Source organism: Sebastes fasciatus, chromosome 1, assembly GCF_043250625.1.
Source record: "Sebastes fasciatus isolate fSebFas1 chromosome 1, fSebFas1.pri, whole genome shotgun sequence".
Classification (NCBI taxonomy): Eukaryota; Metazoa; Chordata; class Actinopteri; order Perciformes; family Sebastidae; genus Sebastes; species Sebastes fasciatus.
In genome coordinates, this window is record NC_133795.1 from 4,221,346 (window position 1) to 4,238,506 (window position 17,161).

Consider the following 17,161-nt stretch of genomic DNA (forward strand, 5'->3'; position numbering starts at 1 on the left):
TACTTCATTGGTCACTTTAAGGGTACTGGTATTGGTACCGGTATCATAACCCAGCCCTAGACAGGAGGAATGATTACGACGACTCATAACTCAATGTACATATGGTATGTGAGTATTGCATTAAGACAGAGAATCCCCACCTATCCCATACGTAATTAGTGCCAGTTAGCATTATCTGATGTAGGAGGATAATCCGAAGTTAATTTGTTTTTTTATTTTCCGTTTTCTGCAGATTCATGACATATAAAAAGAAAGTCCACTTCATCAGTGAAATCTATTTTGAAAAAAACTCCAGCCAGTTTGCTAACGCTAACACTAAAGCATTAGCATGTGCTGTCCAGTGACAGATGATTTTAAATGCTGATCCTCTCTTCACCTACAGTACTCGGTATGATGACCAATAATGACAAACGCTCATGTCGATGCAGTCCTCCGAGTGAAATATTTTTTGAAATATTGCAGAAACAGAAATGCAGAGATGTAACAGATAACAGTTATTAGTTCATTCACTTGAAGAAAAGAAACGACTCTGGTTTGTTGGAACCAAAGTTACAAGTATTATTATTTTAGAAGATAAAAGGTGCGCTGTCAAATCACATTCTGAACCTCCAGACTGGAAAATTTGATGATGTTATTTGCCATGCACTTAATTGTTCTCGCCCCAGTAAGCCCAGACTGACTTCGAATTGATTAAGGAAAACAAAATCTATAAAAGCTCAACATGTCATACAAAAAGATGCATATAAGACATTTTTTTCTCTTTATATTTTTTTTTCTTATGAAAGCTGCTTTGGTAACAACATAGTCACGACATCGCTCAATCTCCTTTACTTAGCCTGGGTGCTGAAGGGGACTCCTTCCCTATCATCTCAATGGCGTATTTTTTTTATATTTCCTCCTTCTGCCTCTAAAATCTAAATGAATGGATCTAGTTACACCAGAGTGGGCCGTGTTTGCGTTCCGCCATAGAGCTGTCTCCACATCAGATGCAACGTCTGCTGAGAGCTGTTTGTCATAAAGATGTCCGCGCTGTGAAAGACAGTGCTATTGTACTGAGGGCTGATAGAGTGGAGACCTTGGATGCTGAGCCGACTGCGTTGGGGCCTGAAAAGGTATTGAAAAGAACGAGGCTGTTAGTCTGTTTGCTGTAGGGAGAAAAAAACACATGACATTTCACTTCTTTAATCGGCCGCCTCTCTAGCCTGCTTTAGTAATTACGAGCTGAAAACATTCATTTGCAAAAAATGCTTGAGAGGTATTACTTGAGCAGCTGAATGAGACATTGGAAGTATTCTAACTAAATTGCTCAACTTTTCATGCAACGCTTGCATTATGGTGTCACGTAGAGGCCATAATTACACAAATGTCTCATGTAGCGCATTATTTCCCCCACTCTCTCTGTTCCTTTGGAGATGATGATAGCTAATCTGTTCTGGCAAGACAGCAGCAGGGGAGTGGATTATTCAGCTCAGACACGAGGGAGGGCACTAACTAGCTCTCTACTGACCTGGTATCCTTGGGATGGTGAACTGCCTGCTACTGCTGCCTTCCCCTCCCTCTCCAAATGGCTTTATCTGGATGATATAATCCTCGTCAGTGGGCAAGGCGAGCTCTACAGAGGTTGTGTTAGTTTCCATGACGTTGGGGCGGCTGTGGCGATTCTTCTTGTACAGCACCTGAGGATGAATGGTGCAGGTCAAGTCAAGAGTCAGGCACAGAAAGCAATAGCAACAAACACAATTTTCTGATAAAGCCAAGCGACTGAGTGCTTACTTTGTAACCAGTGACCTCTGACTCGTTCTCAAGGGCTTTGACCTGTTCCCAGTTCAATATAATCTTGGAGTTCGATGTGTTCCACATCACTTTAACCGGCGGCTGACTGGGCGCTGAGAGCAGAAAAACACATTATTCACCTCAATGAAAAGCGGAACAGTGGCAGAGAGTGACCGGTAGTTATAATTAGATCTGATACTCACGTGGTTTCTTGGTGGTAACATTGACCATGGTGCTGGGAGGCCCCGTTCCAGCAGTGTTGTACGCCCTCACTGAGATGTAATAAGTGGTGCTGCCTTTCACCCCACGGATAATAGTAGACGTTTGATTTCCTACAGTCTTCTGCACACTGGCCGTGTCTTCCCTTTCACTTCTACTCCAGTACCTCAGCTGAAAAGCAACAGGGCAGAACGGCAGATGTGAACGCAGAAAACACGACCGACACCTTAAAAGCTTTCTGTTACACCCTGTCAATGAAGTGCAAACTGGCAACAGGGGGATGTGAACTCAACTGGATGGAAGATGTGAACTGGTCTGAAAACAAGCTTCAGCAGCATGCCACCTCATGTGCCTTTAGTGTGCTACATATGCTCATCGGACGTGTGTCATGGTTTAAAGTTACGTGGTAAAGACTGAGGTCGAACATGCAAAAAGAAAAAAACAAAGATGAGGAAGAAAAAGGATCCTCAAAAATCCCCCTGAACATCAACTTCCACTGATAACAGATTTTCTTTGTCACTCCGCTCCGCTTGTCAGGGCTGAAATAGCTGGCACGCTTGACAGCACAAATATAATTTGTCTTTCCTCACAGGAATGGTTTGCTCAGGCCTTGCTCCTCTGTTGACTTTGAGTGGTCAACAATTTATAATTCTGGCACTTCGTGCAATCCGTGGATGAAAACAGCGCCTTTGTTCCCATCTTGGATTTCAATAATGAGCGGAATTAAAATGACAAGAACTAACTGAGCGCAAAGCCAGTGTCTGAAACTGCTTTGTTGTGTGGATTAGAAGCTAAACGTTCTATCCCTTAGAGTATTGCATCAGTACGCTAATCAGGGTGGTTACAGTACTTAGGTAAACAACAAGAGAAACACAGCTAAACCCACAGGCATGGGACTAGGCTGGACCATTATGCATGCAGCAAGCTATTATCTCCTATGCCCAAGGTGCATGAGCCTGAAACATTCATCAATAATAGAAGAGAACAAGATTCAACAGCATTAGTTGCCATGTGCTTGCACACACACATTTGCGCCCGATGGTAGCACACACACAAACGAGGTATTTCATTGTAGCTCACCTCATAGCCCAGGACTCTCTTTTTGCTGGCATTCCAGGGCAGAGCTTTCCACGAAACTTCAATCTCGGATGCAGAGAGGCTCTTGGCACGGACCCTGGTGGGAGCTCGGCCAGGCTCTGGAGTTAATGCACAGAGACTTAGAAGTAACACTGAGCTTTGATGACCCCTCAAAGTGGGAACATCAAAACTGTTTGAAAGCTTTTTCTTTCATCCAAACAACAGAGGAAGGGAAGTAAGGAGAAGACTGTTAGAAGAACGCAGCAAGATCACTGCTGCCACTGCTCAGAACCTGGATGGATCCAGTCATGTACTCATGTATTAATAGTGGCAGAGCGAGTGGAGCTACTCCATCACACGTTGTGCGTGACACGAGAGTATACGCACCTTCCTCGGCAGAGTAGATAGTGGTGACAGGTCCAAACGGCCCTTCCCCCTCATTGTTGTAAACCCCGACCTTCACATGGAAAGGCGAGAAGGGCTGGATGCTCTCGTTTTTAAAGACGTATCTGGATGCTTCAGCGGACGGGACGGCGGCCTGCATCCATCCCGTTGCACCGTGGGGTCGAAAAGCCACGACGTAGCCGAACCCCGCTCCATTCTGCAGCTCCTCTGGAACCGGCTGCAGGAAAAAAAACACAGTTTAAGCATCTTTAAGCTAAAAGAAATATTCGATGCAATTGTGTGTATTAAATCATATTAAAGCTCTCAGTTCATCACTTAGTTGATGAATTATCTTTGTAATTAAAGGTGCTATTGATAACATTGATAACATTCAGCCACGAGATGTCGCATTCTCCATCCCCCGTTCCATTGCATTGACTTCACAACAAGTCTTTGTCAGGCACTTATCGTCGACCATTTATCCGTTTTTTCCACACTAACTGACGACATAGAGGTACCACGTGATACCAAAGTCATTTTACCATTGGCTCACAAGCCTTGTTATTAGTGGGAATCGAATGTCAGATATTTTTCACAGAGATAAACAAAACATTAGTTTTAGACCCGCCAAAATGATTCAGTCACAATCAAATTTTTTTTCAGGAAAAGCCATACTTTTGTTCGGCACCTTTCTTTTTTTTAAAAATGTAATATTTGTCTACAGAAAAATGTTATCAATAAGACCTTTAACGTTCAAAACATTTTGAAAACTAAAGACACAACACCAAGATGAAAGACGTGGCTTTCAGTTTTTTGAGGAAATGCTTTGCCTCAAATATAACATGCTGTACACACAAGAGCTATTACTGGACACATCCATTTCACAGTACAGTGCACTCAGCATGATACCATAAACTCAGCTGTTGTCCAGACTGATAACATGCCTCATACATTTATAGGGGCAGACTTCATTCTAGTGGATGAACCCACCCTCTTCACTCTCGTCCACTAATAGATACATGGTGAAATAAAAAAGCACTTAATTCTTTCTGTTTGAGCCCTGCTAGATATCTCCACTCTGAGCCAGTATGGATATGGCTACTTTTAATTTATTTTATAATGAGTATCCTATGAGTATGTTTTGGATTTATCAAAAGCTTTCCATTCAGTGGATCATAATAGTTTGTATATTAAGTTAACACATTATGGCTTCAATGGACTTAGGTATAAATGGCTCTCAAAATATATAGCTAATCGGAAACATTTGTAAATCAGAGTGGATGGACTTATGTTGCGATTGACTTGGGGTGTCCCACAGGGCTCAATTCTGGGACCCCTCATTAATATGAATGACTTGATCACTGAAATCTTTGTCTTCATGTTCACATTTTTGGTGATGACACTCATTTGTTTCTTTAATTTTTTCCACACTCATTTCTAAAATAGATTAAATTTAAACTTTCTTTAAATGTTAATAAATCTAATTTCATGAAATGTATTTCCAAAAATTTTATTGGAAAGATCGTATTCATTTAGTTTGCAGTAACATAAGAAAATCAGTTGGTATTGTAAATAAAATAAGTAGTTTGCTTCTTCGCAAATGTTTATTGACTCTTACTACAGTTTTTTTTACCCGTATTATGTCTGGTCTTCAACCTATGCCACCAACATTATTAAGAGATGTGCAACATTAAGTGGTCAGGTCGAAGACCCAGCAGCACTCTTCCGTGATTGTTCTATTTCCATGTATGTAACAAAACCCACTAATCCACATTTGTATATTGTGTCTGTCTTTCTACTAATATTTGACATATGCGTATGTACCTTGTGTTTTATTGTTGGCACTTTTTTTTTCTATTTTCATTTGTATGTTGTATTAATGAGCTAAACTTTCCCTCTAGTGCCACCATCAGGCCAAGATCTGAACACTGAACAGAAGATTCCTTATTATCTAATGGCCAGATTGCCGTGGGGTGAAACCCATTTGACATGATTGACCCCAAGGCCTTTTTGCATTACTGCCACCCTCGGGACAAGTTACATTTTTAGCCCGACTACAGGTAATGCATTAAACTTGTAAGCACAAGTCAAAATAAAAAATGCAACACTGAACCCCTGCTTTTATGTCCAAAGGAAAATGCCTCAGGACTTTTCAGGGCTTGTTAAGCAGAAGTTAAGAAGACTTTAATTGAACTCTTGCATATTGAAACATCAACACTGATTCTGTAAAACGTTTCCCAGCGAGGGGCTGATGATTTTGAGCAGCCTGAATAAATATAAGCTTTTGGAGCTGGACTGATATGCAGAGGCTTTGTAGGAAAGAAAGAGAAAGAAAGACAGAAAGAAAGAAAGGAAAACTATTTGAAAAAAAGTTGGGACCGCTGAGGAACCACTGAGTTTAATTATCTTATTGAAACCTCAAAAGCATTTGTCTCTCCCCTAGGGTGACAGCAGCAGTTATTGCCTCTCTGTTCTTAAAAATGAAATGCCATACATTAAGCCGTTCAGCTGTTATTAATGAAACAAGAGGCCCAGATCCACAGAGAATAATGACGTCTGGCTCCCTCCTCCATGGGTGAAAGGGTCCTGAGCAAGCTCGCTTACCTCCCATGTGATGACTAATTCGGAGCGACTGCCACCGCCTCCACTCACATTAGCTGGTGTGACCTTCGGAGCTGGAGGAAGAAGACAGATCAGCTTAGCCCTGTTGACTTCACACGACGCTGAGAAGGCACATGTAATCATTTTCCATGTCGCAACTCCCAAACGGCAGAGAGAGGTTACTTTTTGACATGGTTGAACTTCAACATCCAGAAATCCCGTTAAGATATCAGCAAACTTCTCACAGCTGAGTCGTGTTTGCAGACATGCCAGTCTGTGATGCTTTTTATACCAAATGATACATAAAGGGGAAGACAAAAACACGCACAAAGGATCTAACCTCGGTGAATCCAGCTCTCTCTGGGTACACTACTGATTGCCGCTTTCAATTTAAATAGAAATTTAGTTTCTTGGGGCACAGAACTGATCACAAATCGGCATTTTGATAAGTACCAAAAATGTATGGAACCTTCATTCAAGGTTTTGCTTGACGTTTTGGGTTATACTGTATGCTTGCCAAGAGTTAAATGAGAAGATTGAGACCACTTGTATGTCTACATTAAATACAGCTTGGAGACTGTAAACCGGGCAAAATAGCTACCGTAGCTCTGTCTGGAGCATAAACTGTATATAAGAAGTGGACGTAGTCACCGTGACGGCACCCATTGGTTTTGTGGACTGAAGTTTTGAAGCCTCGAGTTCAACATTTTGTCACCATCTTGGTTATTTGCAACCAGAAGTGACACAACAGGATGGAGCTACGTACAACCAAACACCGAATAAGACATTTTTAGGTGACCAAAATGTTATGATTAACTTTCATGAACTGAAAACACACTGTGAAAGGGTTAAAGTTGTAAGATGAAAACGCAGACAACTCCCAGACTGGACAACGCCAAAGTAGCGACCTGTCAATCACAAGGTAGCCACGCCCTAAAGCATCCCCTGCTTTATGGCCTATTTGACTCTAAATGGGACCATAATTTACTAAATGAACATCATGCTGTATTGAAGAAGACTTGAAACTAGCGATTGAGACCATAAACTCATGTTTACAATGTTTACTGAGGTAATAAATCAAGTGAGAAGTAGGCTCATTTTCTCATAGACTTTTATACAATCAGACTTCTTTTAGCAACCAGAGGAGTCGCCCCCTGCTGGCTATTAGTAATATATATATATGTTTATAATAATTAACATGTTATGGTTATTTGTTTGTTCAATCCGTACCGAAGTGTAAAAGTTGTGTTTTTACAGCTGGTTATGTGCTAGAAATAGTTTACAACTTTTCAATTTTACACTTTTGTCCTTGTAGAGATTAAAAACATGAAATACAGTATAACTATCGAGCTTTAGACGTGCTGTTGCTGGCATTAATCTGTTTATTTTCTCTATGCTAAGGTAAGCATCTCCTGGCTGTATCTTCATATTTAACCAACAGACATGAGACTAATATCGATCCTCTCATCCGACTCTTGGCAAGAAAATGTTGAACAATTCCTTTAAGAAAATTAAGTAAATCCTTTTGGAAGGGAGGAACAAACAAACATGACATACATTTTTGAAAGAGGCACAAGGAAAGTATTTTTAATGCTCATGCAGTACGTACAGGTCCCCTTTGTCCTTGCTTGTTTAGATGGCTTGCTGGGCTCGCCGGTCCCGATGGTGTTGCTTGCCAGGACTCGAAACTCATATTCCACCCAAGGGCTCAGGTCTATTACTGTAGCTGTCAGCCGGTGGCCCCCCACCACCTCAGGAACTGGCATAAAACACACAGTGCCCTCTTCAGTATCAAAACACTTTGAGTGTGTGTGTGTGTGTGTGTGTGTGTGTGTGTGTGTGTGTGTTTTCTATGTGTGTGTGTCGGCTTAGCATCAGCAGCAGAATGTCCTCCAGGCTGACATACCTGGTAGGACTCCACCACAGGTACATAGGACAGGTGTAATCCCTCACAAGGACACATAATGCACACACTAACTCAAAAAAACCCAAGACAACAATACAGAAGAATCACATATGAAGAAATACACCGACTATTAACTTTCTAATTTGGAGGTATTTCTTTAGCTCTCTAGGTAAGGCTGACCTACACTAAAAGATTTTAGAAATCTTAACAGATTTTGAAAATGTGAGAGACCCCACACATAACGACGTTAAAATAATAAAAAACATAATATTAAATTAGACAGTTTTGTTCCTTCAGTGTGTGAGCAACGATTTGGCCAAAACAGCACACCACACACTAACAGATTCCATTCATGAACAACATGAGTCCCGGCTAAAAAAACAGAAATCTCGCAAAATATCTCGCGATCAAACGGGACTTTAGTGTAAACAAACATGGCGGACGACGGGCAGGAAGAATTAGCAGTTCGTTTTTGCACTACTTTGTACTGAAAATTCCCTAAGGATGGATGGATGAAATCATGGAGACACGTTAAATAAACACTTGTGTTGTTGCCAGAAATCAACAAGGCGGTCCTCCATTTCTGAGCTTCATCTTATCTCACACCACAGAAATATCTGGAAAGATAATCTTTAGGACCATCAAAAAAATCAGGGCTTTGCTGACGATCACTGGAAGGGGGGGATCAGGCCCAGAATCGGCTTGATTCTTGTGTAGTGTGTACTCGGCTTATGCGTTACAGTGTTCCACTAGAAATGACAAAAAGTCAATTCCTTCTGTTGAAGAAGGAGCTCTGTTTACCTGCAAGGTCGTAATGTAGTTCTGTTTCAAATATATGATCCTGATGTGGTGAATCAATGAGGCCAGTAAAACCATCTTAGATCAAAGTGTCCTTAATTCACAGAAACATCAATAGAACGACGTATACAGTATGTGATAAATGCACATTATACCTATCATGCGTGAATGCTGAGCCCCATTAAAGAGGAAAAAATAACAGCGGCGCTACCACTTAACTACACTATCAAATTACAGCCTCGGCAACACGCTTCACCATCAGGATGACATCCACGTTTCAGGATTCCCAGGAGTCCGATAAAAATGGTGGTCAATGGTCATGCTACAATTGCGTTGCCATTTGGGGCTGGGGTAAAAATTACATCTCCAATATTCTCACAGGCGAGGCGGAATGAAGAGTGGACTCCCTCCATGTGATTGGAGGAGGCTACGGCTGGTTGGAGAGAGCTTACCTGTGGTGACAGCCTGCCACCCGAGGGAAAATGGTGTCCTGGCCTGGATGGTGTATGCCGTAATTGGACTGTGATTATCGGGACCAGGCCTCCAGGACAGAGAGGCTGTGGTATCAGTGATTTCTTCTACATGGATGCTGGTAGGAGGCCCCGGGGGACCTGATAGATGGCATAGCCAGGCAGGAAAGAGGACAGAGAGAGAGAGATAGAGAGGCAGACGGAGGAAGGAGGAAGAGGAGCGAAGGGGGGGGTGAGGAAATGTAAATCAGGAAGAGATGGGAAGATAGTGGAGAGTGTCGCGGTGGTTTTAGCACCTGCAGCTACTGTAGCGAAGTCAGTGAAACCTTTGGGAGCTATTTGGTATAATTAGACAGTAAATTTCCTTTAAACCTCGAAGAGAGAAATTTCCATGTGCCTCCCTTTTCATTTTATCCTTTTACTTCTTCATCAGTGAGGCACAACTAGGCACAGTAAACATTAATCACTATCAAACTCTGTCCTCCTTCAGCAGCAATATTACATTTATTTAACTCTTTTTAAACCTTAAACACCGCTGATCTGATCAGTAGTCATTTTGAATTGTTGGAAAAAGGTAGAATAAACTGTTGTGGCTCACCTCTGACAACCAAGTCAACAGCAATGGAAATGCTGTCCACCTTCGTTTGCACGGCGCATGTGTACTTCCCTGCATGCCTCAGCTGGATATTTCGAATCATAATGTCTCCTGCCGAATGCTGCTGTCATTCAACACATGCACACACACACGAACACACACACACACATGCACAAAGAGTTCCATAAGCAACATGGTAAGCCTCCAGCTATTGTAATTCAAGAACAATACTGACTTTCCCCGCCACATGGGAACAAAACCAGCTGAACAGAAAGCTCATTCTCATGTATGTGTATCTTGAAAAATAAATCCATAATTCCCCTTGCAGCCTTTCCTTCCATATTCTAAAAAAAAAAGGACACAGAAATACCTCTCTACATTGGGCACACTCTCTGCCTTTATTTTACCTCTATAATTACAGAATGGACTTGCTCAAATGGCTTGATTTTTAGTATAGAGCCGTTTCAGTTAAGGAGCAGCCTAATGGCGAGTCTGATAGTTAGTTCTTTAAGGGAGCCGTTTATTCCATCTCTAATTGCAATCCCCATCCCCTACATTATCATTTCACCGGAGCAGAGCAGGTCCTGTAATAAATTGGACATGCGGAAAGCTTGTGGAAGTAGTAATTCTATGGAGTGGCTCGTAGCTTAATCAATGTAAGTGCAGATGTGCGGCAATTTATTAGCGAGAGGAGACTGTAAATTATGGTATAAGAAGCACTTAAATCATAGAAGAAAACACCTCTGTGCTGTATTTTCTTCTTTATGCCTGCAGTTTTTGAAAGAGCCTTTAAAAAAATTTTGGGGAAAAAATAAGCCAGCGTAACACATGCTGGGATGTAAGCTGCGAACCTTTTTAAAGTGTACAGCGGCTGACTGAGACTGGTTGCAGGGTGTGTAGGCTATGTAAATTTCATTTTAAAATAAACCACAGGCAGCAATTTTCTGCCCATAAATAATACACTTGATACAAACATTCCCTCTGCACTGCGGCTGAATTTATTATGACCCGGCCAAAAGAAGAAAAGGTATAATATTGATGTACCATGAATCTTCACAGTCACCTCTTGACCTTTATTCAATGGAATCTCTTAAGGAGGTTGAAAAATAAATCAATGTCTTTTATGTAGCAAAAGAGCACAATCGCGCTAATAGAATGAGCAAGGTTCAACACACACTTAGTAAGGTGGTGCATAGTTTTGAACAGAAACTAGTGAGAAAGTAGCGCCTGTTTTAACGGTAAGGCAGCTCACATGAACAATGCATAAAGTTTCTCAGGCTCTATTTAGGTGATCATTTAAAGTTTCAGAGTGGGATTTGGTGACAGCTGATAGAGGTGCAGACTGATGGCTTTAGATGGAAACTGCATCACGTTATTACGCTTATAATATTTCAGAGGGAAAAATATGTTGCTGTGTGGCTGATGAATACATAATTCTAAATGCACATACCAAATTGTGTATTCGTCTGTATACACTGCAAGAATATAATGATTAGTGCATTATTATAGTGCAGTTATTTTCATTATATTACGCAAACGTTACTTTCATGTTGTTATGCTAACATCACTTTTATTTTGTTATGCTACCGTTTAGAGTTGTTCCGATATCGATACCAGAGTTGGAAATGCGTCCGAACATATCAGCAAGTACCAGAAATCAATTCTTCTTCGCCGCTTCAAAGCAGTAGCCTTCACAGTGTTGTCCAAGCCCCCCAGGAAGTGCGCCGGTTGTCGATCCTGACTTTCGTACTGGCCAAACGGCAGTACTGCAACTTTCGTGTCAGTCATGTGATGCATTGGGCCCAAAAATACTATTTCCCATAGACTTACATTGGGAAAGAGACGTCTGCAACTCAGCGGATAATTTTTTTTTAGGTGAATCAACTTCCCAGTACGAGCACTCTAATAGCCCTTATTTAAATTTTTTTTTTTTTAATATTTCACAGTGGAAAATCCAACAACTAAAACGGCGATATGTAGAATATGTAAGGTTTCCGTTTTTGAGGGGTGGCAGTACCCAGTACCATGCAGGACAAATTAGCACACAGGCTGTCCACTGCGGAGACAGCTAAGAGAATATTGAATTGTTATTTATTCCTAGCATCATTTATTTATGTTCTTTGTAACTGACAAACTGAATAATAAAAGAAAGTTCTATTGCCTTCATTCTCTGTGTGTATGTGTTCATGTTTTACATAAAGGGTTTAATGTGAGCCAGGCCATATAACAAAGCTAGTAATCATATCACATCCATACATGGTTAAATAATAATAGTAATAATAGTAATAATAATAACTACTACAGATATTTTTGATCACGCTGGTTTCGGATCAGTACTCGGTATCGGCCAATACCGCAAGTTCAGGTATCGGGAAGGAAAGAATGGTATCGGAACATCTTTACTAATGTTACTTTAATTTTATTATGCAAACTCTAATTTCATTTTGTAATGCTAACGTATCAAAGTGTGGCACGTATTAAAAAAGTAATTACTGAACTGTAATTTTATTGGTTTTCAGCAAATTGCTCCATTTCTGAAGAGTGAAAATGTCCATTATACTATATAAACTATCATGACCTTGTGGCAACTTGCTTTTGAATACCTTGCTTGACGCACATCCTCAACTTGTTTGTGAATGGGAAGCCTGTCTTTACAGCTCTCACAACAACACAGCCTTAGGTTGTCAGAAACCATTATGCATTATGCACTTACACCTCCCACTTTTTCAAAGTATCCACCGTGGCTCCCGAAGTGGATGAGCTGCTCGTTGAAGAACCAGGTGAACTTGAGCTCCAGAGACGGGTCGTGGCTCACTTGACAGGGCAGGACCACGCTCTCCCCCACGGTGATGTCCAGCGTGGACGGCAGGGTGGTGATGAAAGTGGGCTCTGAAACACACACCATGTACGTCTGATCAAACACGCTGTTCTGCCCCCCTTTTTCCAGGCATTATAATTCAGCACAGGAAATGGCTTTGCAAAAAAGCCAAGCCCTTCCATCATCCTTATGGATATGTCAGACTCAGTTAATAGAAGGATATATGGGACAGCGCACACAGCAAACTAGGGCGCACAGCTACAATAACTGGTATTAGTTTCGGCCTGAGCTCGTCCCTGTGGGGACTTCGGAGACGTGTCTCTCCTGCATCCTGAGAAGCCTCCATGTGTCACTGCCAGCTCAGCCTTCTGCCTGGAACTCCCCCCCGATCAACCCCAAATTCCCAAAACGCACCGCTAGGAACACAGTAAACAGCAGTGAGCACTTCTTCCAGTCGTCGCTACTCTCTTTTCAAGCCTGCAGTGCATTACAATGGCATCGCAAGGGAATAAGGCAAGCGTCCCTTATCTGCACTTGTGTGAGAGCAGCGGAGGAGGAAGGTGGAGGGACATGAGAGAGGCGAGATGAGTGGGAGAGGCTTTGTTCTCAGAGTGCACAACGCCTGTCTCCCTCTTGGGGGTGCTGTGATTACTTGGTTGAAATTGCCACTCTGAGCACACAGACTAAATTAACCATGGCAAATGATCCCAGGACAGGCATAGATTCATGTAGAAAGTGCCGGCAGTGCAGTCTTCATCCAGAGTGAATTCGATACCTCCATTGTATTGCCCCCTCTCCCTCCCCTCCGCGACACACATACACACACACACACACACACACACACACAGACACACACACACACATACAACCACTATCACACGCTCCCAATGTGATTTATCTAGTCGTTTTCTGATATCAGGCTAGAATGCTATCAGCTGGTAGGTTTTGTCATATACACAATGAAAGTGCGTCTGAGAGCCCAAAGTCCTCCATTGCTGGGCTAAATGGTGAGCGATGGCGGCGCAGTAAAAACGTGGTAATAACACACAGGAGGTATTCAAGGGGCTGCTTCTACTCTGCCTGCTGTTTCTAAAGGCCCACTATACCTTGTAGAACAAGTGCAGGAAGGAAAATAGAAAAAGCTAAACAATTTAAAGGGTAGGGCTGCACTGCGCGCGATCACAATTTTGGCTTCCCACAATTAAATGAATATGATCTCCTGCGATATTAACGTTTAAAATACATGTTCTGCTCTTCGACAATGCAGCTGCACACCAGCCGGTGATCGAGATGTTTTTGCTTCACTTTTTGGTATAGATATTATCTATACAACCAATGTGTTTATGATTAAATTGATAGCATAAAATTGTTTATCTAGCTCTTAATGTTGATAATTTTGCTCTCAAAGTGCACCAGATTGAAGCATTTCACTTTAAAATATAGATAACAAAAAGGGCAGGTTGAAATATTCCTGTATTTGTTCATACTGAAATATACATAGCAGAAAAAAAAATATTGCAATGTCAGTTTTGTTCCAACATCGTGCAGCCCTAATTTGTACATTGGCAGGAATGTAGCACAGCATGGACGTGAAAGCAGTTCTCTGTTTATTTTAATGTGAAAGTGCAATAAAAATATGTTGTCGCTAAAAATCAATGAATAGTCGTGATATCAATATTGATAAAAAATAATTGTGATTATCATTTTTTGCCATAATCTTGCAGCCCTAGTAAAGGGTAAGAAGCACACTTCTCTGTCTTCATCTGCAGTGGTTTTCATGAAGATACTAAATGAAACGAGGAGAAGGAAATAGGAGAAACAAGAAGCTCAGGAAGGATCTACAGGGAACTACTTACTCCTCTGTCTCCGCAACATGGAAACATACTGTAAACATGTATTATTTCTCCAGCAGGATTGCCTCTTTCCGAACATGAACTCCTCCTCGTGGTGTGTTGCCCGGTCTCTTACTGCCTCCAGGGATTGACTCCGACAATGATGGTGGGAATATGCTCCTTTATTACCCTCCTCTGTCATCATTTGTGACAGATTATATGGACAACCAAGGTTGGTTACGCAACCACACACTGGGCTCTTGAGCATAATTTGATTGATTTCTATCTTGTATAATGCCTTGTTACCTGCTGCCACTGTAAAAGAGAGGATAGTAACCCGCTCGCTTAACGGGGGTCAATCAGAGACAAGACAGAGAGCGCGTTAACCTGCTGTGACAGACCGGGTCAAATCCTCCGTTGACATGTTTCAGTTTTGTACTTAACATTCGGAAAATGCGTGCTGTCTCAGACACATGAATAATTAACCATAAATTAATTAAACGTGCCAAAACCAATGTGTGTCATGTAAAGTAAATAAAAAAGTGTTCAAGGCGTGATATCTCCAACCAGGAAGAAAGTTTAGTAAGCCAAGAAATTCCACTTGTACTGTACTGACAAGAATTATTTAAAAAAAGCTTAAAAACAGACATGTGCAAATGGTTGTCATTGAGTGGTGGCTGTAACATTCATGATTGTTTCTTCTGAACCTGTTTACCTTATAACTAAAAGAAATGAGCTGTCGTAAAAAACATTATAAACAATATCATCTCTTTTCTTTGTCTTCCAACACTCCCCATATAACTGTTTTAAAACCAATTGTTTTATCTGGTTTAGGTTTTGAATTTCAGAAAAAAACAAACAAACAATAATTTCAGAATAATTTCTGAGACGTAGGGACAATAGAGACAGTGTTCAATTGGTTCACTTTCAAATAATTGATTACAATAAATTATAATAATATAATAACCGACCTGTAAAATAAAGTCTTACTAAAAAAGACTGCCTTGGTTTGTTGTGTCAAAGTGACATGCTTAGTGGGCCAACCCTCCATCCCGACCTCCTCCCTATAGATGTTTTGAGAAGATAAAACAATGCCGCACAATATAAGGTCTGATAGACCCACTACCTCGTATAAAAGGGACATGTCATGCTCATTTCTAGGTTCATACTTGTATTTTAGGTTTCTACTAGAACATGTTTACATACTTTAATGTTCAAAGAACACATTATTTTCCTCATACTGTCTGTCTGAATATACCTGTTTTCACCCTCTGTCTGAGACGCTCCGTTTTGGCACCTGTCTCTTTAAGACCCTCCCGAAAAAGCCCAGTCTGCTCTGATTGGCTTGCGAGAAAAATATGGTGCACCTTTGCAAAGGTAGATCTCAAGGGGAGCCAAAATCTGAATGGTTTGTTGAATCACATGTTTTCTGATCTAGACAGCCCACAAAAAACTGACTGGGTTGTCTTATTTCACAGTTTGTGGGTTGGTAGACACTCCAGATACCCAAATGTATGAGCACAAGCACTGAGAAAGTGAGTGTTTTTCCTTAATATGTCCCCTTTAATGTTTAAATGAATGATAAATTGATGAATATATTTTCATTTAAGCAACATCAAGTTGGATTATTAACCTTAAAAGGACTCTATGTAAGAATCAGAAACTGCTTGTTAACAGCGACACCTGTGGCCGTTAAGTCAACGAAAGTCAGCGTCCTGTTGCTTGCGCTCACGCTTGTGCTCGCTCTACATAGACATGAACGAGCATCGCTCAAAACAGTGAGGTGACACACGTCAGCTAAAAGCACAATATCACTCTATATTTCAGCTGCTTGGCAGTAATGTTAGCTGACCAGACGAAGGTCTCTCCATGAATCAATGCTGATCCTAGTGTTGGCTTTTCCTGCCTCAGCCTCCCGACCGCGGCCGGAGGGAACAGGGGAGACACCGGAGTTTTGGTCGGAGACGATAACGTTTCTCTCTGCGGAGCCCCGTCACTTCACAAGACACGGGAAACCTCTGTTGGTCTGGAGGAGCTGCAGCAGTTATTTCTGCACAAACATTCACTGTACATTCACTAGATATTTTCAGAGCTAAACTAACTCTTCTGCAGTGTGTAGTGTGCGCGCATGCACGTAAGAATGGAGCGAAAGAGCGAGATCGAGCGCGGTGTGTGAGTGAAGGCAGGCAGGCAGGCAGAGGAGCAGAGTACAGCAGAGACTCCGGCCCTGGAGACCAAAGCTACGGTGTCCCCCGCGTCCTCCGACCGCGGCCAACACTGTTTAACAGACGGGTATAGATAGAACTTTGCGTTTTTTGTGCTTCCGTGTAGTTTGTGTTGGAGTCTTGTTTGAACAGCGTAGCCACACGGGAGCGCGCATGGGACGCCGACCCGGTAGATTTATACGAGCAAAGAACTGAAGGTGTGGGAGCCAAACAGATGACTTACTGACACCGGCTCACAGTGGGAACACTCAGAGACGCTGTGCAACCACAACATATGGTTGACCAGAAAACAGAGCGTGCTAACAGTTACCAAATGACTCCACGCTCCTCTCTGAGGTCAGTTTCAGCAGCAACCATCATGAATAATGCTCACACTCCTCTTCCACCCCTCCCCCCCTATGGAGAATCCCTTCCAGCTTTAATGGTCTAAAGCTGTAATGTGTAAGCGTGCATTCTCCTTGAG

At 41.8% G+C, this 17,161-nt stretch overlaps 1 protein-coding gene across 1 annotated transcript in view; it reads right to left on the bottom strand.

Annotated features, from left to right (window-relative positions):
- Nucleotides 1-481: 481 nt before the first annotated feature.
- The window catches only part of cntn4 (contactin 4), a 177,487-nt gene continuing 160,807 nt past the window's right edge, over nucleotides 482-17,161 (bottom strand). Inside the window, exons 13-23 of the mRNA XM_074645407.1 lie at nucleotides 12,537-12,712; nucleotides 9,827-9,947; nucleotides 9,211-9,369; nucleotides 7,664-7,813; nucleotides 6,058-6,128; nucleotides 3,457-3,691; nucleotides 3,073-3,188; nucleotides 1,977-2,163; nucleotides 1,774-1,886; nucleotides 1,508-1,676; nucleotides 482-1,104 (exon numbers count right to left, since the gene is read on the bottom strand). Coding sequence (XP_074501508.1) covers nucleotides 1,013-1,104; nucleotides 1,508-1,676; nucleotides 1,774-1,886; nucleotides 1,977-2,163; nucleotides 3,073-3,188; nucleotides 3,457-3,691; nucleotides 6,058-6,128; nucleotides 7,664-7,813; nucleotides 9,211-9,369; nucleotides 9,827-9,947; nucleotides 12,537-12,712 — 1,589 coding nt within the window. The 3' untranslated portion in view covers nucleotides 482-1,012. The remainder of the gene's footprint in view (nucleotides 1,105-1,507; nucleotides 1,677-1,773; nucleotides 1,887-1,976; nucleotides 2,164-3,072; nucleotides 3,189-3,456; nucleotides 3,692-6,057; nucleotides 6,129-7,663; nucleotides 7,814-9,210; nucleotides 9,370-9,826; nucleotides 9,948-12,536; nucleotides 12,713-17,161) is intronic.